This window comes from Aulonocara stuartgranti, assembly GCF_965226115.1.
Source record: "Aulonocara stuartgranti genome assembly, chromosome: 20".
NCBI lineage: Eukaryota > Metazoa > Chordata > Actinopteri > Cichliformes > Cichlidae > Aulonocara > Aulonocara stuartgranti.
Genome location: NC_138956.1, coordinates 31,609,117 through 31,631,506, shown reverse-complemented (window position 1 = coordinate 31,631,506; position 22,390 = coordinate 31,609,117). Strand labels below are relative to the sequence as shown.

The 22,390-nt window shown below is 39.4% G+C and overlaps 1 protein-coding gene across 1 annotated transcript in view; it reads left to right on the top strand.

The window, feature by feature from the left end:
• The window catches only part of LOC309697282 (uncharacterized protein), a 52,462-nt gene extending 30,263 nt beyond the window's left edge, over window positions 1–22,199 (top strand). Inside the window, exons 12-17 of the mRNA XM_082519078.1 lie at window positions 560–712; window positions 4,793–4,922; window positions 5,042–5,074; window positions 5,474–5,571; window positions 9,081–9,164; window positions 19,323–22,199. Of these exons, the coding sequence (XP_082375204.1) occupies window positions 560–712; window positions 4,793–4,922; window positions 5,042–5,074; window positions 5,474–5,571; window positions 9,081–9,164; window positions 19,323–19,424 (600 nt within the window). The 3' untranslated portion in view covers window positions 19,425–22,199. The remainder of the gene's footprint in view (window positions 1–559; window positions 713–4,792; window positions 4,923–5,041; window positions 5,075–5,473; window positions 5,572–9,080; window positions 9,165–19,322) is intronic.
• The last annotated feature ends 191 nt before the right edge of the window (window positions 22,200–22,390 follow it).

The window sequence follows — 22,390 nt, the reverse complement described above, 5'->3', positions numbered from 1 at the left end:
GTAGATTTTGGGAAGTTATTTTTAAAACAGGAGCATATGGTGGGGGATGTTGTTGGCTGGCACGGGCTTATTTAGAGAAGCTAACTCTTTGTCAAGGACTATAATTCCCAAAGCATCAGCTCCTTTTTTCCCTCTAATACATCACTGGCAAAACCTTAAATTCCACTTTAATTTTTTCTCAATATGAATGCATATGCATATTCAACGGGATCTGTTTAGAGATAGTTAGACACAGAAATTGTGTGATATTCTAGGGGGATATTTGTACTTGACACAATTGCATACAAAATAATAATCTTGCCAAACAACCAGGTCCTGATTATTCATTTTATGAGGTCAAATGAGGTGTAGTGAGATGGCTGTTTATGTTTAGAATATAAAATTGTAAAGCCTGGAGTTGTTTTTTTCGACTCTTTGTCAGTACAGAGAGCCTCTAAACAAGCTTCGGCCTTATTCCACTTTGCATTATTGTTGTGTGGCAAAATGAATGTGAGAGCCTGTATATGGGTGGATTTCAGAACAAATGACTTTGCTCTGTGCCCTTGTGTTTGTCTTCCAGCTGATTAACCAGAAGATCAGAATGTGCATGCAGCTGTACTACTGCAGGTCATTTGTTTCCGTGCTGGAGTACCTCCTCGCCATTGGCAATTACCTCAATGAGAATGCCGGGAAGGAAAAGGCCAAGGGATTCCGTCTCTCCTCCTTAACTAAAGTACGAGTCCACCACTGTTGCCTGACCTTTGATTGAGTTGCAGCACAGAGCTAATAAGACTACTCATTGACATACACAGCAGGGCTTCTGTGCATCTTTCAGTTTTTCTCTCAGTCGCTCTGGATTACTCAGGTCTTTGAACATATTCACTCTAACAGTTGTGTGACTGTGTCGATGAATGGCTTCGCAGGAGGAATGAAACTTTGCACAAAATATCGCCTTTAGTGGCTCAGTGTCTTAGAAATGAAAAGAAGTGGAGCAGGATGAAAAGGCTTGAAAAAAATGTAGAGACTCAAATGAGAATATCAAAACTACAATTTACTGGATATCACATGTATCTGGTAAATAGATGGCAGGAGCTGGTTAGCTCAGGCCTCAGTCACACAGGCCTAAACTGTCACTGGCCGGTGACAATCCGGTAACCGCTGATCATTGGGGGAAACTGTGTACAGTATTCCTTGACTATTTGGTAGGTGGTTGCTGAAGATTGTTGGGAGTTCCTAGTGTGAAATTGATTGCAAAGAAGTGTATGGCACTGCATCAAAATTCAATTCACTTCAATTTTATTTATATAGCGCCAAATCACAACAACAGTCACAACGACAACAAGGCGCTTTATATTGTAAGGTAGACCCTACAATAATACATACAGAGAAAAAAAACCCCCCAACAATCACATGACCCCCTATGAGCAAGCACTTTGGCGACAGTGGGAAGGAAAAACTCCCTTTTAACAGGAAGAAACCTTCAGCAGAACCAGGCTCAGGGAGGGGCGGCCATCTGCTGGGACCAGTGAGGGTGAGAGAAAGAAGACAGGATGAAGGACATGCTGTAGAAGAGAGCCAGAGATTAATATCAAGTGTGATTCAGCAGAGAGGTCTATTTACACATGAAAAATATATCAAAAATATCCTAATGAACCGTTTAGTCACTAGGAGATTGCTGTGGACCCCAGCAGTGGGCACTGAAGGTGATGGCTTGTATGCAAACACTCTCCAACTATTTGCCAACCAGCTGGGGAATACTTTTCCCCAGCAACTAAAAATTGCCAGGGGGGTTGCTGACCAGTGTCTAGACCTGCGTGACCGAGGCCTTATCAAATGGTAGAAACAGCCTTACTAGCTTTGCCCAAACCTGCCTCCAAAACGTAATTATTTACTTGATGGTTAGAAATATGATTCATCATGTCAGACTAGTGTACCAGCTGTCGGCTGGTAGTGGACAGTATATAAAAGGCAAATGGTAAGTATGTTCTGTTTTAAGCCTGTTTATCACTTTTCATTTTTAGCATCCCACTTCCATGGGATCACAGTGAATACATTTGCAAACCATGCTTTTGAGCACTAGCATAGGCTAATCACCTGACACTATCTTCAAAAAGAGTTACATTTGGTTCATAAAAACTAAAGTGACAACAACCAAAATGCAGCACTCAAGGCTTTAAAGCAATACTTTCCAAGCCAGCATGTGCCATGTTGGTTCCTGTACCCTATATGCACTGTCTGTGGCTTTAAACTATAAACAGACGGATTAGCGAAAGGCATCAATCTTTTCATCTAACACGGGAAAGACAGCAAATAAGTTTGTTTTCCAAAATGATTCCTCTAAGGTTGATTAAACTGATCAATGCACAGCTTTTGTCTAGGGTTTGCGACACTGTCTTTGTGTTTTTTTTAATTTAGTTTGAATCACTCTTTTGTGTTTATGTCTCTCTGCTGGGAATGTTTAAGGGGCAATGCTCTTGGCACAGAAGTAAAACGTCCTCTGCTCCATTTAATGAAGCCGAGGCCTTGTGTTGCCTCAGAGGTGTTTCCAGGTCTAATTGAGACAGACTCTCTTCAAATTAATGGCTGACTGCCTCCAAGAAAAATGCATCGAGGTTATCGCAGATCTTTTTTTGGTTCTTTTTTCTTTTACTTGTGAGCATCAATACTTTGTGCATGTCTTGTATACGCAGTCCTCAAAGGCTGGCCTTGGCCTTAAATTGGTAAACAACATAACCTAAATAGAAAAAAAATCATTGGGAGCTGCTTTCACAGGATAAGAGAGGTCGTTCTTGAATTTTAATTATGCGGCACCATCAAATGTAGCGTAGCTTAAATCCGAGAGTCATCATTACCATTTCATACCAACAGCACAATTTCAAAGTAGTCACAGATAGCTAGTAAGCCTCATTCATACTACTACTATTAAACTCCATTCAAAATAATTCCCATAAACAGAAGTGACAACCTGTTAAAACAAGTATTTCATAACAGAGTTTGAAATGGCATCGTTACACCAGGGTAAAAGATTTTATATAATTAATTCAGGCATCTGAGTACATATGTTCTATTACAAATCCCTATATCCTAGAGAATGCACAACTTTGACTTACAATGGAGATGTGCCTGGAAAAAAAAAGTGAAGCTACAGTTTGGCAAAGACCTGCAATCGGATGAATAAACACAAACAGGAATAAAGGAATAATATTTTGTGAAAATATGGACACCACACGGATATTTTAGCCACACAATTTTTGGGGGGAGCAAGACTGATATCGTGAAGTGAAAATAAGAAATAAGGTTGACAGGCAGAATTAAACTTTGTAGTTGTAGTTTTCTCTTTACAGATACACAGCCTGCCACTGTAACCACAAAGTAGCCAACTTTAACCAGCTGTGTTCCAAATTTTATTAGGGCTTGCAATATTAATTTGAATGTTGGTGCTATAAATAGCTCTGCTTGATTGTCACATGCAAGAAATGCTGCTCTGGTGTTGCTGGTGTGTTACTGTTGCTCCAAGCTTATAAAGATGTTAGTCGTATTTCCAAGACCTGCAAACATATTTCCTTCCTTCCTTTTCACATTTGCTCTAAATCCTTTGTTTACTTTACAACATTCTAAAAATGGGTGTTTTTATATCCAATGGATGACGTAGTGTCTACATATATCCATGGTTAAAGTGTAAAATAGGCTTGTCTGCATGCTTGCTATTATTGAATTTGCACGGCTTTATAAATCAGACAGAGATATTGTAATATACATGTGTCTGCCTTTGTGCTACTTTTTAACCCTGAATCAACACAGTGTTTTATACATCTGGCCCTGGGCCTTTTGGAATAATGTGATCTGGACAGACAAATAAAAGATAGGATTGCAGACATGCTTTGGGCAGAATAAACACAGGTTCTCACAGAAATATCACACCAAGTGTGAGTGATGGTGGTGGAAACACTACGTACTGGGGTTATTTCACTGTGTCCGTGACTGGGCAGCTTGCAGTTATTGATACAACTCTGCATCATATCAAAGGATAATCTGAGGCCATCTGTCCAAGAGTCAAAGTGGAGCTTTTAACAAGAATTTAAGAGATCAAAAACACACTAATAAATCCACCTAGGAATGGTTCAAAAAGAAGAAACTGAGGGTTGTGTAATTGCTTAGAAAAAAAAGCCCAGATCTGAAATCCACTGAAAAGTTGTGGGGGAATTTGAAACACCCAGTACATGCAAGATAAAACATCTCAAACATCATGCAACAGAATAAAGTCAGCATGGAGGAGTCGTCAGAAATTTCAGAATTAGATAACAAAGGCTGGTGAACAAACCTGCAAATTGCTCACAAGAAGTTATTTCTGTTAATGCTCTCCTTCTGAGGCCAAAGGGGCACCTACTTTTCCACAGAAGAATATTACATGTATTGACATTTTTGTTGAACAAATGGCTGAAAAAGCTTTTTATTTATTTATTTTTGTTCCTTGCAGTCGTGTATTATTATAACCTTGAAACAGTTTCAGATAAAAGTGGATCAAATGTATGTATAGAGACATGTTAAAACAGCCAGAAGTGTCCTTGGGAAATGACTGTAAATTCACACACACACACAAACCTCCCATGGGTGTAAACACACTTTATGCATTATCCTCCAATTCTTCATTGGACCTAGAGTAACAAAGCTGCGTGTTTGCATCAGCACACACAGGCATGGATATAAAGAACATACGTACATGTTGTCCTTTATGTTGGAATCAGTATGTTGCATGGCAAGGGGACACAGCTCTGTTCTTCCCTTTCTCAATTTGTGTTTTCTCCTTCCCTAGCTCGTCCAGCTCCGTGGGACAGACAAGAAGTTCACCTTGCTTCATGCCCTTGTGGAGCAGATTATGTTGCATGAACCGTGCTTGGCCACTTTTCCCCAGGAGTTGGCAGAATTTGAAACTATCCCTGGAGGTATTTGCTAGACAAGATTTGATCAAACCTGAAAGAAATCTGCGTGGCACTTTTTAGTTGAGGTCTGTTAAATGAAACGTGTATTTTCTCTGTGTTTCGCTGCCCCCTTTCTTGGATAGCTTCCATCAAAGGCTTGACCGCAGAAGTAGATGGTGAGTAGATCACATTTTACTACTGTGTCACATTTTACTACTGTGTCCAAAGACTGTTAAATTTGCTGAGATTGCTGTAATACTGACCCTCCTTTTTTGTGCCAACAAAGTTATTTGTGAGGAAGTGTGATCGTAACATTTACTCCATCTTCTGTGATTGTAGCTTCAGTATACTTTGTTGAAACGCCATGATCTCATTGTCTAGGGAGTGTAAGGTCTCAATCCAATATATTGTCTATATGATGACTTACAAAAACTTGCCACAAGCCACAAATACTGCACTCCACGAGATCACACAGGAGACAGCACCTGATTTAAAGCAGCTATTTACTTCGGTGCTCAAATATCATGGACGGTAACCAAGACGTGTGTGTGTGTGTGTGTGTTTCTTTTCTTCAGTCCTGAAGAATGAACTAAAGAAAATCACTCAGTATAGAAAAATGTCCAAGAAGAAAAATATAGCAGCTCAGAATCCAAACTTCTTCAAAGACCTGAAGGTAAAGTAGAAAACATTTTGCATACATAAAGATTAAATAATCATTTAAAATATGGCTGTCAGTCATTTAAAGTTTTAGGCCACATATCGTCCAAACAAAACTAAAAAAAATAAACTTTCTGTTACTGTAAAGAAGCAGAGTTCAATTCTGCAAAGAAAACAAAGTACTCAAGTTTGCTGGCTTATTATCTTACGTTTTGTGGTTTTGCAGGGCATGGATATTGCTTTTAGCAGTAAGAAATCTGTGAATCAGATGTAAGGCTTGGGTGAAATTGATCATTTTGGACGATATGATCTATTGTTGACTTGCAATCCAAGGCTATCTGCTGCACAATATAGTCAAAAGTAAAAATTATTATGCTCCTCCTGTTTTGTTTCTTAATCTTGCAAAGCCATCCTGTAGCCCAGCTCAGATTCTTTCACGGGCTGGTTCCTACAGGTCATGTGTGTAAATGCCTCGCATGTCCCATTATCATGGCAAACTGCTTATACGTGAAATTTCAGACATAAATTGTTCTTGTCCTTCAAAATTTAGTAAACATTTAGAAAATATTTAGTAAGCCGACTGCAAACTGTTTGCAGTAACACAAACTTTGGCAACATCATAATTATTCAGCTTACCGGGGTATTTACCAAGGCTAAGGACGTAACTAAAACCACCCAATGAGGATTTTTCATATCAGGCAAACAATGCAGCTCAAAAGAAAGTCTTTTTACTTATTTAGCTTTGCTGCTGAGGTTGGAGCAGTGATGGAAGAGAAGACGCCTGCACAAATGTGTGTGTTCATCCTACAAGAAGAATGCTTTATGTGAGAAAATAATTCATTTGCATAATGTCATCAGAATGGGTTGAGAAAAGTGTGGAAGATGTTTAGGAAATCTTTTCAACAGTTCTGACTGAATCATTTCTGCAAATGGATAAAAAAAATATCTAAGTATTGCTGGGTGCTTCAATCATGTCGCAGTGGACTTGACCTTCTGTCAAACATTATAAGTTAGAAAAATGCACAGAAAGACCCTGACGAAAACCGAGTTGTAAACTTTTGCAAACAATAACATTGTCATGATCCTGGGTCTTTTGACCCAGCGTTTTAAGTTTGAGTTTATTTTGTTCATTAGGTTATCTAAGTTCATTTGGTTATTAGACTCCTTGTGTTTTCTTCCCCTGTATTTAAGTTTCCCCTCAACCTTCGTGTTTCATGCTGCGTGTCTTATGTTATCAAGTTTGTATTATCATGTCTGTCTCATGTTTCCTGTTTTATTTTGAAGGAGTCGTGTGTTCTTTGTTCATTGTATTTAGTTTCACTTCCCTTGTCCTGTCATTAGGCTCATGTCAGTCAGCTGTTCCTCCATGTGTTCCCACTTCCCCTAATCACCTGCTGTGTATTTAAGTCCTCTATTTTCAGTGTGTGATTGTCAGGTCGTCTGTTGTTCATGCCATGCTTCCAAGTTTCTTGTCTAGGTTTTTCTTATTGTTTGTTTAGATTCCCCAGTTTAGGTTTGTGTTAATTTTGCTTCAGTTTGCCTTGCCCTTTGTTTGTACCTTTTCTACCAGCCATATTAAACGGCTCGCCTTTTGTTAACATTTCAAGTTCTGTTCCCTGTTCCTTGGAGTCTGCGTTTTGGGTCCTTTTCTCAATTCATACAGTCTGCTCTCGCCAGACTGTGACAAACATGTTGTTAAATTTCTGTTCACTGCTCTGCTAAAGCAATGTTATTATGAATCTTTTCATTTCAATTTTCTCCCTCAGTCAATGTTTCTGGTAAAAATTACTGTTTTTTTCCTCAGGTTAAATTTATCATTAAATTAAATCAGGTAGTAACATTGTATATACATTTTAACTCCACCGTTTCCTTACAAATGTGGTTCTTCAGAAAATAAACAAAATTAAAAGATTGACCATATTTAAAAGCATTTTTAAAATCAATATAATTATTGCAATCGAAGTTATAAAGACTACGAAGACAGCAGTTTCAACTCCAGGTTGGAAACTCAAACGTGCATGGAGTGACTAGATCCTCACAAAGGAAAGCTGTTTTTCACATGAACAAATGAAACCAGTCCTTTCTCACATGTAGACCACAGCAGGAGACAGTTTGCACCAGCCATGTTCTCCCTGCTATAAATGCTCTGTTTGTTTAGAAGAGGGTGCTGCCTGAGTAAAGCGCACAAGAGGCAGTACACGGGACACTCATTCACCAGCTCTGAATCCACTTAACTAATATCTGTGCTGTTCTCACATCAGCACATGCAGAAATCACACAGGCTTTGAAGCAGAGAACTGGCAGCTTAAAGCCCCATCTGTCCATGTGGGATATTTGCACTGACATGTGCACCACATTTGGCCAGTGTCTAAAGGTTCAGGGCTGTAGTGCATTTGTGGAAATGGATTAAATATGTTTGTGTGGGACAATACAGGACACATCACTAATGCAGAGATGCAGTAAAATAAAGACCATTATGCAGTTTACAATTTTGGCCTTTAGGACTTGAAGAACATGTTTTTATTTGAATGTCACTTTCTCAGCAAACCTGGATAGTCCTCTTAAATTCGTCTGTCTCATTCTTTTTCTGTTCCACTAACTGTCAAAACTGTTGACAGTTACTAGACAGAACCGGAGCTATTTCAGCTCCGGTTCTGTCTAATCTAATCTTTGAGTTTAAGAGGGGATGGATCCATATACGTGCACATCTCATTTTGAGCCACCTGGATTTTGACCTGTAAGTCACATTCTTCCGCCATGCAAAAGTTATAAACAACTCTGGCAAAAAAAGGAAAACATATCTCTGTAAATTGCCTTCTGCACTTACCAAAGTATTTTCCCAGATTTTATTTTGCTGCATTCCTTATTTGTGGTAGTTCCCATCACATTCCACTGAAATCTGTATAACATGTTACCTTATTGAGACTTAATGTTGACAGCGAAAGGATGTGGCAGGTTAAGCTGCACTTGACCCATAATAACAGCATACTTTCTTCACAGCCAGTGAATAGAAAACAGACTTTTGTATCTTGCCATGTGCTGGAGTGCAGTCGCACATAAAGTGGGACACCTGGACACCCTAAATGTGTCTCTTTAAAGCCAGCCTCTTATGCTTTTTCTAATGCTCTGTCATTCATGCACACATATATACGCGCTGTTACAATGGTAGAGCCAGTTTTTCTGTTCTCGACTTGGCTGTGACTACAGAAGTCTCACTCGTCTGCTCTTCAAATTAAGGGGCTACACTGAGGATTATCATGACATAAAGATAAATTTTTTAACTCTGACTGTAGTGAGTTCCATGAATAAAGACAAGAAAATCCACCTTTAATGAATCAACTCATCTATTTTTATATATTATGTACCTATATGCCATTGATTAACAGTACAATTATCCTTTAAAAAAAATCCAGGTAGCAGATCTTTAGTTTCCTCCTTTTATAAGCAGAATATTTCTAATTAAATGGTTAGCGTGAAGACTGACAAACTTACCAGGAGGTTCTTGTGCTTTTCCTTATATCCTAGATGGCGATTGAGAAATATAACGCAGATCTTTCGGCCCTGACGAAGACATGCGAGGAGATGAAGAAACTCTACTCTGACATACTGGTAATCCTTGAATTATTATTTCAATATCTCAGCGTCAAAGACAGATGGTTGATTATAATAAAGGTCAATCAAATGGACCAATATGGCAAGGCCATGATGATCCACTTGGTAAAATAAATCCGCTTGGCATCTTTCTTGGCCTTAAGACAACAATTCTGATGGCTAAAGATCCAAACGGGACACAAAAAGAAAAAAAGAAAAAAGACAGATGGTCCCCTGTCCCAGTAATGTCTAGATGGCCCTCTTCAGTTATTTGTCATCTCATCTTCCCCATGCTACACTGGGAGAGTACATTATTTCAAGAATCCACAAGGTTACTTTGTTTGCACCGCGTGTCCTTGAGGGCTTCCACAAGCGCATATAATGTATGTGATTTATACCTTATAACAATGATCTCAACGTCGTTTAAAACCCACCACAGCTGATTTGCTGTTTTGGAGTGTGATAGGTTTGTAGCATAAACCTATTCGCTGGAACGTTAAGGACAATCTGCTACACAGCAAAAAGCAAGACTCAAGGCACCAAAGTTCTCTGGTTTACTCATGCATGAGGGAGACCTGGCTGGAGCCAAGTGTCGTTCCACCACTTGACCACCATCAGACTCTCAGCCAGGTTTCCCCACAGCACTCCTTTTATTGTGGTTACATGAATATGCATAGGGTCATTAACATATAGCATCTTACATAGGTATACATGTAAACAAAGAATACTGTGTGTGTGTGTGTGTGTGTGTGTGTGTGTGTGTGTGTGTGTGTGTGTGTGTGTGTGTGTGTGTGTGTGTGTGTGTGGTCAAAAGGGCCATATAACATAAAAGCACAAAGGCAAACATCCTTGGTCAGGAAGAGGGTAGACTAGACCCCCCCAGTAAGGAAGTCCAGCAGTTCATCTAAACAGAAAAGCACTTAGACTAGAACAGACGTAGCTACGTTAATCCTACCATAAAACAATTAAGACAAGATGCGACCTCTTCCCGTGCTCCCAGGATGTAGGTGTGCATTCTAGTGTGGAATACACACCAAGCCTCTGTAGCCTGTTAAAGGTCACACAACTTATCACTACACAATTGATTATACACCTCTAAGCATATATGGTTAAATGTTTCCTAATACAAATGACAATAATAAACTCTAAACCCAACAGAGTGTTATACCTCCTTCATTGGATAATTTTAGGAGGATTAGTGAACATTGGTTTCCTGCAGGCAGAAAGTGTGAAAGACAAGTTCATCCCGACCCTTAATGTGCAATGTCACGTTGATTTAGGATGCTCTACAAATGATGAAAAATGACGAGATGTTGGAGCACCCCTGGTGGGATTGTCATGTAGTTTTTTTTTGAGTCATTTGTTAGACCTTAAGGGGCGTACCATAAATTTAACATAGTTTTTGAGCTTCATACTGCTTTGTGACTCTTTGTATTTTGATGACATCTCATTTATACGTATATCTGAATGTACAATACATCCATTTGTACGTGAACCTTTTATGATTTAAGGGCTCTTTTGTGTGGACTGGACTCTGGAAACGGTGATGTTCTTTAATGAGAAATGCACCTGCCTTAAAAGCTCTGGTCGCATGGTGAGATCGACCATAAAGCGAACACCTCTGTCACACATATCATCAGATTTAGTGGAAGCACTGGTCCCTGTGTATTCTTTCATCACATTGTCCATAAAAGAGAACCTTTTCTTTGCTTACTAGCCTGGTTAAATTAGGTTTTCAGAGCTCAATCCCACTTTTGACATCTTAACAGGGGCTATGTCTTTTTTTAAGGAGTCACCCACCAAAAACAATCAATACAAAAGCAGTGCCTATTTTCTCACCTTTCTCATATCTCTATGGACAATCCATCATCATAGAGTCCACTTACCCTTCCTGCTGTATTTGAGAGCTGAGATATGACAGCATGAGCTGTGAGCTTTAGGCCCGGTAGGAAATTTTGTTATACTAGAGAAACAATTAGATTCCTGTGCACTCAAAATATTTGTTCACAAGTAAACAAAGGTGCCATTCAGCATTTCTCTAAATCCTTTAAAAGAATCATCTGCATCGATTCCTTTGTGTTTGGTGTAGATTTTATAAGAAATGGAAACAAGGGATCATTTAGTGTGTTTTACATGTAATTTCTTTTAAAAGCAAAGGAGTGGTTTAACATGTTGCTGCGTCAGAGCAAGATGAGAAGACTAATACCACGTTCATGTTGTTGTATGGTAAATATGAAGCAACAGACAGCAATTTGTTGATGTAGCTTAGCACAAAGTTTGGAAACAAACAACTCGTCTGGCTGAAGCCGTTGAGTCTGGCTGATTTTGTCTGGCACAGACTCTTTGAAGCTCCAGCCAGGCAGATATTGTTTCTCCTTCATTTTCCTTCTGAGTCCTCACATTTGTCAAACAGCCGTTATGCTGTGATCACTAACACAGTGTCTGAACAGGCTGGACAGTGAAAGCAGCACCTTTGTTGTGCAGGTTTTGAAGATACTTACAACATAAAACACCGCAATAATCCAGTATTTATAACAATGGATTGCATTTATATAGCACTTTTCTAGGCAACCAAAGCGCTTTACAATTCCACTACTCGTTCACTCTCACATTCACACACTGGTGCAGGCAAACCACAGTTGTAGCCACAGCTGCCCTGGGACAGAATGACAGCCAGTAGGGTAAAGTGTCTTGCCCAAGGACACAACAACCAGGACAGAGAGAGCTGGGGATCAAACCGGCAACCTTCCGGTTACAGATGAGCTTCTCAACCCCCTGAACCACGGTCACCCCAGTATCACCAGATCAGAGAAAATAAGTAGATGGATCTATACTTTTTCAGTTCTATGTTGTATTGTGTGAATAGTTAGCAGCAGAAGGAGAGGTAGCAAATCATTTGCAGTAGTCTGACTGCAAACAGTGGTCAGTGAGTAGGCAAATATTGAAAGGCACTTGGCTTTGCCAATTGGCTGCTCCCTGTCTTTCATTATATTACATCAGGGTTAACACCTGGCAGGAATTTCTTTTTGTAATTACTGTAATAAGTTGCTGTCAACTTGATTAATATCATGTCATGTCTTTTGTATGCTCCGCTCCGTGTGTGTGAGGATGCAAATACTATCACACTTTTATATAAGAGCAAAGCGCAGTGAAGACCCTGCAGGGCAGCAGTTAGCTTAACATTACAGGGAAATCTTTTACAACCTGATACAAATACCACAATTGACACAAATGCTCTTTTTTGAGTGCCCTTTTAAAAAATCTCAATTAAAAATTCAAGATCGTAGCAATTTCCAGGGCAGCCTTCAACTCTGGTAAGAAAATATAATTTTTTCAATATTTTTTCAATATAATATTCAATATAATATAATATTCAAGTAGACTTGACTTCAAGTCTACTTGTTTCGAATTATGTATGCTCAAAGAGAGGTCACCTTTTGGAGCCTAAAGCTGTGTCCAAATTCAAAGGCTGCATCCTTCGGAGGCCCGTTTGTAGGCCGATTACGTCACAGCGACGCAACGAAGGCTGTCCAAATTCAAAGAATCCTCCACACACGGCTGACAAATGCTTCCTCCTTTACCCCAGATTTAAAGGATGGGTCGGGTGTATCCTTCGTGGCCCACCATATCCCAGAATTCATAGCGCGGCCCAGCCAATTCCAGTTTCTAACAATGGCGGCAGCTACTTAGTTTTAATATTACTCTTATTACTCTTTCTGGGTCACAAAATAAACTTACGCCAAAGTCCTGTTATATTTTAGATAGCAAGGAGCAAACAACTGAGTTTATTAAAGTCCACCAAGACAGCTGGTGACACAAACCTGAAGGCTAGACCCCCCAATTTCACAGCCTCACACTTCCAGCCTTCTCGGTCTTCGGAGGACCCGGCCGTTGTGGTCTACGTGGGCCGGGTCCTCCGAAGACCGAAAAGGCTGGAAGTACGAGGTGGCCAAAGAATTTGGACACAGTTTAAGATTACTAAGAAGTTGCTATGTGTTCTGCTCAGTTCAGGGCTGTAGTAGTAGTAAGTCAGTTCTTCTTGTCCAAATCTCACCCATGGCTACAAGAAGCTGGCTATTCAAGATGGCCCAACATGTAAAGTAGGTAATTTACCTTTTTGAAGGTCAGTGGCCTAAAATAGTAGTTACCTGAACTGGAATTGATGAAAACACAATTTAAAAATTTAAATTCTATCTACTTTGTACCAAATTAACAACTCCAGGTGGACAAACATACTGAATTGGGGGGAAGGAATAGCGGAGTAGCACGAATACATTATTTATTGATGATTTTTTAAAATGTTTATTTGTTCCATTTTGTTTCATCACGTTTGGAAACCAATGGTTTCAAGTTAAGCATGCTGCTGCTTTGCTTCAATGTCATCACAGTGAGGAATTCAGCTTTTGAATTTAACAATGGGAAAGAATGAGCCAATATCCACAGATCAGGTTACATAAAACCTGTAAAATGTTTTGATTTGATTGTGCTTATGTGGAGGAAAAAAACTGTTTCAATCAATCCAGCTGTCTAAACAAGCCATGTATCTTTTTTGTAAGCTGCACGAACATGGATGACTGAAAAATCAATCTCCGGTGTGTCTCTGCCTTAAGAGAGCTAACTGTTGATGCTCACACCAGCTGCAGTTGATTTGCTCTCACAGCCTCTAGTTTGTAAAGGCTCTGGTCATGACCACTTAATCAATGTGATAAAGGTCCAATGGATTTTTCCAGTTAATGTAATTCCACAACGAAGTTTAAAAACCAATAAGCCAGTTTTTCCACAGAGGCGTGCCGCTTCCTGTCAGGGAGGTTAGCGTGTAATTTGGGCAGGTAAGCAGGTCAATGGAAGGCAAGACTTCATGTGGTAGATATGCTTTCAGTGGAGCAGACAGTGTAGCTCGATCAAAAGTGCAAAAAGTTGACTAAACTTGTGAAGAATGCAAAATGCATATCATGCATTTCTAATTTATACATAAGCTCATGTAGAAATTGAGAAACACCTCTTACATACTGATGTAACCCCAGCTGCAGCTTGTCATTTAATGTGCAGATATTAGAATCATATCAGTATCATCTAAACCTCAGCAAGAAAGCAAATAAGCATATTTTTCTAAATGAGGAACATTTTAAATGAACATCCTTGAACAATAAATCCTAATTTACCTCAATATTATCCTAATCCAATATTATACCTTATTCTTAACATAAATCACTCTTCCACTATTATTAAAAATGTTCTGGTGGTGAATCGGCTATGGCCTTTTTAAAGTTTAACTAGCTGACCTTTAACTGCATTGTCCCCTTCAGGCAGGGAGTTATATTTTAATCATCAGGCAGTGCTGCTTAAATGTAGCATCATCTCTAAATGTTTGATCAAAGTTTTGGAAGCTTGTTGTTAAGAATAAGCTACATCTGTCAATCCATTTATCCACCTGTCCGTCCAACTCTCCAATTTAGGGTGAGAGGTGAAGTACACCCTCAAAAGCTTGCTACTTTATTGCAGATAAATAAACTCTTCCTCATATGCTGTCGTTTTCCCTGGACTTTCAAAATTCAATTCAATTTAGTTATATTTATACAGCGCCAAATCACAACATCAGTCGCCTCAAGACAGCAATCATATAACCCCCTATGAGCAAGCAATATGGCAACAGTGGGAAGGAAAAGCTCCCTTTTAACAGGAAAAAACCTTCAGCAGAACCAGGCTCAGGGAGGGGCGGCCATCTCCTGCCATTGGTCGGGGTGAGAGAAAGAAGACAGGATAAAAGACAAATGACTTGTCAAACTATGGCTTCTACAAGATCTTGCAATGCAACTTGTGGTATCAGGAACAAAGATGTTATGAAAGACTGTGATCTGCAAAAAATATGGCATTTGGGAAACTATCTTCCACATGAATGCAACGATTCCCAGCAGAACACTCCCAGAGTGTCACACTGCCTCTGCTGATGTGCCCTCTTACCATAGGTGCTTTCTCTAGTGGACAGGGATCAGCATGGGAACTTTCAATCAGCCTGTGGCATTGGAAGCCCATACAAAGCAGGCTGTGATAGACTGTACGCTGTAACATCTTTCAATCATTGGCAGAATTAGAATTTTCAGAAATTTGTGCCACAACAGCTGCTTTGTGGTGGACCAGTGGTGGACTGGACCAGCCTTTTAGCTCTCTGGTCCTTTATTAGTACCTAATTTTCTTATAAGGGAAGGGGAGGAGATAGCTCAGTAGGTAGGATTAATAAAGTATACAAAAAAATTATATTTCACATGTGTTGGCAGTTGAATAGGTGAACAAAACTGGCAGGAGGCAGGAAAAAGATAAATTCATGAAAAAAAAGAAACAACAAAATACAGAGAACAGGGGAAAACTTGTACTAGTGCTAAGCACTAAAGCACTAAGATTTTCTGACAATAGGAAATAGTGGATGAACTGGGGTGATAGATGATGAAGGTGTGCCAAAAAAAACTGAGCAAAAGAAAGATGTGAAACTGACAGAAGGATAAAGAGACCAAGAAACACAAAAAACAAGAAATCTAAGAAATAATTTCACTTACTAAAGTCACTTAGATCATTATGCAAACCCATTTCTCTTTCTTCCACCTTTAATAACTGACTGGTCACTTTCTACATAATACATATATATGTATATCCCAACCTGTGACAGGTGCTATTGTTACAAGATCGTTAATATTATTCACTTTACCTCTCAGTGGTTTTTAAATGGTGGTGCTTTTCATATACCTTATATTTGAAATGTTTTTTGTTGAACCATTCTCAGGCTATTCTCGTAGTCTTCTTTAAATACAAGACCACAGAGCAATCAAGCATCCTTTTTCTTAAAAAAACAAAAAGAAAAGACCAATGTCATTTGAGGATTAACACAGGACAGTCTGTAGACACTTGCCCCACTTGTGTCCCATCCATTTTACTGAGTACTAAGACTGTGCCTCTGAAACTTCCTAAAAGTACAATAAACCCCTTCAGGAGCGCTGGAAAAATGATTAAGACTGACTGGGCTGTGGTGTAGTGCAAGGGAGCAGCAGGTTGGGGAAAAGGTGTCATATTTAGTCACATCTTGTCAAGGGGGCGGAAGGAGGGAATTCACAATGATGCCCTGAAATAGCCAACATGCAAATGTATTAAACATAGAAGCAGCTCATAAAATTTTGGGGCAGTTGATTTGCGGATGTCCCCAGACACTGGAAGCATGTTTTTAAAACCACTTCAAGTACTAAATAAAAGGAGACATTTTATATAATACGCTATAAAACATGCGCTCCAATTTTTCTAATACATAAAAGCAAAAATAAAAACATGAAGACTAGACTCTATCAGCTGTGTCACATTACCAGCCTTTTTTCATACAATGCACATGTTTAATGCACCATGTCAGTGAGACATGACATAAGAAAATCAATTCCACCTCAGGTTCTGCAGATAAAAAGTTTTAATATTGCTTCTTCGAGCACAGCTCAGACCTACAGGTTAAACATTATCCAAGACCCGCCTGTCGGGTGTGTAATGAACATTCCTGGGTCTGGTTTTGTAACTTCATTTGTATTAATAAAATCAACAGCAGGCATACTTTAGGTATGTTGATATTTTTATATAAGGATAGTTCAGTAGTATACAATTTACAATGGGGCGATCGTGGCTCAAGAGTTGGGAGGTCGCCTTGTAATCGGAAGGTTGCCCGTTCGAGCCCCAGCTCGGACAGTCTTGGTAGTTGTGTCCTTGGGCAAGACACTTCACCCGTTGCCTACTGGTGGTGGTCAGAGGGCCCAGTGGCGCCAGTGTCCGGCAGCCTCTGTCAGTGCGCCCCAGGGTGGCTGTGGCTACAATGTAGCTTGCCATTACCTGTGTGTGAATGGGTGGATGACATATTTATCCATATGGGTTAGTAAATTGATTTTATTGGGCCCAGCATGTGTTTGTGAAAATACTCATAAATGTTCAGCGTGCATAAAAGACAAGGAAGCGAATCAGCTAAAACACTGTTGAGAGGATTAAACTTCTACACTTTACCAAGTAAAAGAAAGTCTTTTGCTCCAGTTATACATAATTTTGAGCATCCCTGGCAGACAGTGAAAAATGTGAGGATAAAAGTATGCAAATAGACTAATCTGCACATCTGAGTATAATATTTCATGGTGAGAACAGTGTTAACCATTAGCTAACATCTTCCTTTTGCTGCTGGGGACTTTGCTGAATCTTACACCTGTGTAACTGTTTCTACGAACTGAAAGCACACAGTAATACAAATGCACTGACTGTCAGCTGTTACGCTTTAAGTATTTGGAAGAGCAAGGCTTGTGTTACAGCGCCAATGTCCTCCTTCATTTTTATTCTGAAACAGCAGCCACTACAAATACTCTTTGTCTTTAAATGTAGATCTTTGGATATATTTGCCATGGGAATTTTCTTATTTTAGTCCGAGGTCCTCCTTCATGAAGCTCTCAACTAATCTTAGCAGCAACAAGGTTTCTGCTGGGAAACCTAATTCCCCATCTACATAAATACAAACATGAACATTACATTTTTACATTGTCATTAAATCTACAGTACCAACAAAATAGCAGATACTATAAGCAACTAAAGATGGGATGCTACAGGGAGCTACAAAAACAAGGGCTGGCGTTAGTGCATTAGCAGAGCTAAAGTCATTAGTGTCAGCTCTAATATACATGTTGTACATCTGGGTGAATATTAATGACTGAGTCGGCTGATAGCCACACAGCTGTGAATAAGTGTGAAGCATAAAATGATGCCAATCACACTGTGAAAGCGTGAGCTAGCTAACTGTGGCAAATTGTATGATATTCCAACTGCAGTAAATAAGTGATAACAACGGCAAGCTCACTTTTTATTAGGCTGACTGCGATTTTTTTCATGCAGAGATATGCAGCTTTGCTTCAGCAGCTTGAAATGTGATATCTTTGGAAGTATATTTATTTAGTTTTTTGCTGACATGAGGTATAGCAATAGAATCAACAGCCAGGTTAGGTCTCATATACACAGTCTTAGTGAATGGTCAGCGACCCAGTGGCAACCTCTAAGTATGGCAGTACACAGTCACAAGGAAAGCGCTGAAACAAACACTAGTAGTATTTGCCGTTAAAGTAAAAGAAAAGGTTTCAAAAGGTGCGACTTTTACTTTGAAGACAAACTTGGATACACAGTTTCAATACTGCTCGGCGAATAGTATTTGTCTTCCATGCAAATGCAAGGAAACTGTGGCAATCGGGTATTAATTGAAGGGGGTTCTGTGTAGCATGATATACCTCATTGCCACCAGTTTTACCTACTGATTGCAAGTGGCCAGTTCTGCCAAGTGTTCAGGGAACACGCAATTTTCCCTTGGGACCAGTGGTTGCTAGGGGATCGCTGGCCAGTCTCTAAGACGCTTTAGTCATTTCTGACAGCTTAGCACAAAAACTGAAAAGACTTGATCATTAGAAAAGGTAAGAAACTCGCCTTCCAGCGCAGCATGTCTAACACGTAATAATTTGTAATGTCTTTACAAGAGCAAGATGTAAAGGAACAAATTCAATTAAGATGAAGCCCAAATGTGCTGAAGGCTGTTTCATATTATTAGTGAGCACATCCTGTGTGTGTTCAAGTCAGCTGTTTGGTGTGCGTTATAAGATTTATAGTACATAATATTTGCTTGTAAGTAAGCTTATGGTTAATTTCATTAGAGAAATTACACATTTGTAAAACATAACAAAAATAATACCAGGAAAGAGTAACAGCATATGGCTTCAGTCTGAACTTTAACCTGCACAGTCAACAGCATGCAGTCAGCAAATTAGTACGTTTAACCACTGTGACCCTTTGTAATAAACTTTGGCTTCAGAATGACTAACATTAGTATGCCAGTGACCCTTTTAACCACCTAGGTCTACCTATTAATTTGGCAGTACATGTCTGCATCATTGTATAAGGGCACTCAAGGATTGGGATGCATGCTGAGGCAGCATATGAGCTAATTAAATCAAAAGACTATTGTTAAGAAGAACATGCGCGGGCCAGGCACCACTTCACAAATGAAAGTGATTGCAGTTGTTAATTGTAAAACAATTTTTTTTACAAGCCCTGTGGTCATGGAAGATGTAACTGCTGCCACATTATTTTCATTTTATTTATAAATCAGTAAACCTTTTTTTCTCTTCTGCATAGGTGAAATTTGGAGAACCGGCGGATCAAGACTCTCAGGAGCTCTTTGGCTTGCTTTGTCAGTTTGTGCATGACTTCAAAAGGGCACATGCTGAAGCTGTATGAGTTATAGAGTTATTGCACAGAGTACTTACATTAGTGAGGGCAGAGACTGCAGTGTTGCTTACTAAATGAAACTGATCCATCTTTGTTGTGACAATTATAGAAGTTTGAGGTACAGAACTATATGACACAGTGTAACTTAATTAGTTTTTTCAAACTGATGGTTTGATTTAGTTTTTTTTTTTTTTTTAATATATATATATTTCCTGAGTTGTACAGATATTTTATTAGATAATGGACAATGCATTCATTGTAGCAAATCCTATCCCTGGACAGCCTGACAGACTGACTATGTCACGGAAATCAATTTTGTGAATACAAACTGATTTATGTCACATCGTATCATATCATAGATTGGTTTGATTTGTGTTTACTGACATTTATTTTGAGACAAATCAGTAATGAAGGATGTAAAAGCCCTTGGTTGGAGCCAACACCCAGATGCTGAAGTGTGCTGTGAAAACTCACAGCTCTCTTTGCTGGCAGAAGCACAAACCCCCACCCCCTAAAAACAACTCATCAGAGGCCAGCGGAGGTGGGCATTCTTTGGGTGTGTGATTATTTTGAACATTCGGTTGTTCTTTGGTCGGGGACATTGCCTGTTTTGGTTCTCTGTTAGAAACTCCAAGGCTGGCTGTGATTCACATCTGCTATGTGGAAAAAAAACCCTAAAAACATGATCAGCAACATACATTTCGCTTTCAAACAGAAGAAAGGTCTTCTTATTGCCAGTTGGAACTGATTGATGTGCCTTTGTCTGTTTGACATTTTAATCAGTTAACAGAAAAAAACACTGTTTATACCCATAACTGTGAACGGTGGTGGCATAATGAAGAAGACCCCTCGCTGAGATGGAAAAGTTGCATATTTTTCCGTTCTAAAAGGAGAAACCAATTATTTTAATTAAAACTGTATCTGTAGAAACGGGTGATTCATTAGCAGGAAACATACAAAACGGCTTTATAAAATATTTAGTTCATGCAGCTTTTGTTTCATACAGAATTGTAACTGGCTTTTGTGTTTTTGTGCTCTTCACTTCATGCTCTTGTATTGCATTTGAAATTGAAAACTGATAAATCTCATAACATTTAGCATATAGAAAAAAAAATCAATACTAAAAGTTATTTCAGATTATGTGGCCTTCTATTTTATTGCTCTGAATTAGTTTTAGTTCTAAAAACTAAAAGATAAATATATTAACTATATTTTTTTCTACCCTTGTTATAACCTTGTGTTTCTGCAGCTTTCATTCATTTAACAGACATTTAACCTGAGTTCGGGTTGTGGGATTTAAAAGGCTGTGCAAAAAAAATCCTAACTGCAATGTAAATGATTGGACATTTTTTCCCAACTATTATTCCCTTCAGCCATGTGACATCTAAGATACAGTAATGTGCAAAAATCTTGAGCCACCTATGTTTTCTTCATATTTTGCTTCCAAGGAAACAGATTTTCTTGGATCTTTTTAAAAGTAGTATTGAGCAATAGCTCTCCAGGCTTTCTAAAGGTCATTCAAAGTTTTACTTTGGACAGTGGCTGCTTTTTTGGTGCATTCCTTGTATCTGACAATTTTCAGAGGAATCCTTTTTTTGTTTGTTTGTTAAGCCACTTAACACCGATCTACGAATCATTCAAGCATAAAAAAGACACCCAAGTCAAAGGATGAATGAGTGTTATGTCTACAAAATAAACAACTTAGCAAAGAACTCATTTAACACACTGTTTCTTCCCATTTCTTTAGTTGAATTATATTTCATGTGGTGTACCTCGTGTTTAAAGAAATGAAGGAATCTGGACAAGGGAAGGACAAAAGTAGTAGTAGTAGTCAGACCTAAAATAACTGTCTATGGAAAATAATGTTTTTAAGAAACATGAAAAATCTGACAATCTGTCTAATGAAGCCTCATCAGAAACTGTGTCAGTGGAAGGGTGGCTTTCAAGAAGCCATTTTTAAAGAAGGGAAACAGGGAGAAAAGGCCGAGGGAAGTGACACAATAGCTTAATTTTTCAGCATAACAATGATCTTAAACGTCTGTTTGTTAGGATGCCTGGGTCGTTGACCCAGGGTTTTTGAGTTTATTATATTATTTATACTTTCTAGTCTTTGGTTTCTTTGAGTTCTGTCTTATGGTTTATGTCTCTGTCTTCTTTAGTTGCTCTGTCTCCCCTATCACCTGTATCCCCTTGTCTAGTTCGCGTCTCTGTGTATCCTTAGTTCCTATATCCCCGTGTTCAGTCAGTGTTTGTGTCTGCCCTGGTCCCACGTCTCTGTTCCCTCTGTAGTGCCTGCATGTGAGTCTGTGTTATGTGTTTCCTGTTTTACTTTGAAGGTCTCTGTCTTATCTCAGTGTGTTCAGTTTACGCTTCCTTTTGTCTCGTCAGTTCTGATTTGCCCCAGCTGTGTTTCCCTCCTGTTATTCATTCCCTGATTGCTCCTTCTGTGTATTTAAGCCCTGTGTTTCTCTGTGTCCGTGTCGCGATCTACCGTTTATTTTGCTGTGTGTTTTGTCAATCTGCTGGTGTTAGTTTATTTTTGACCTTTTTCCAGTTATGTTATGTTTGAGTTCAGCATTAAAGCTGTTTTGGTTTAAGTTCTGTCTCCGGAGTCTGCACCTTGGGTCCTATTCCTGTTTGCACACAGAAGATCGCGACCAGAACATGGACCCTGCAGACTCCTTTTTCTCAGAGTTCAACGGCGAGATGGAGCGGCTGGTGAGCCTGCTCGACCGCATCGCCCAGTCCCCGGATTTAAGGACCATGGCAGTGGGGCTGAGCGCGGTGGAGGCCATCATTCGGCATAATCCCCAGCTTAGCCAGTTTGCTAAGGACACTGAGTTGGGGAACACCATAACTGCCTGGAGAAAGCAAGTCAGGGCTAGTGACCTTGCTCTCTCCCTCACTACATTTTCCCCACTGCTGCCGCAGGGCAACGCACACTCTGCCTCATCGCCACTGCAGGCTTCCTCCCC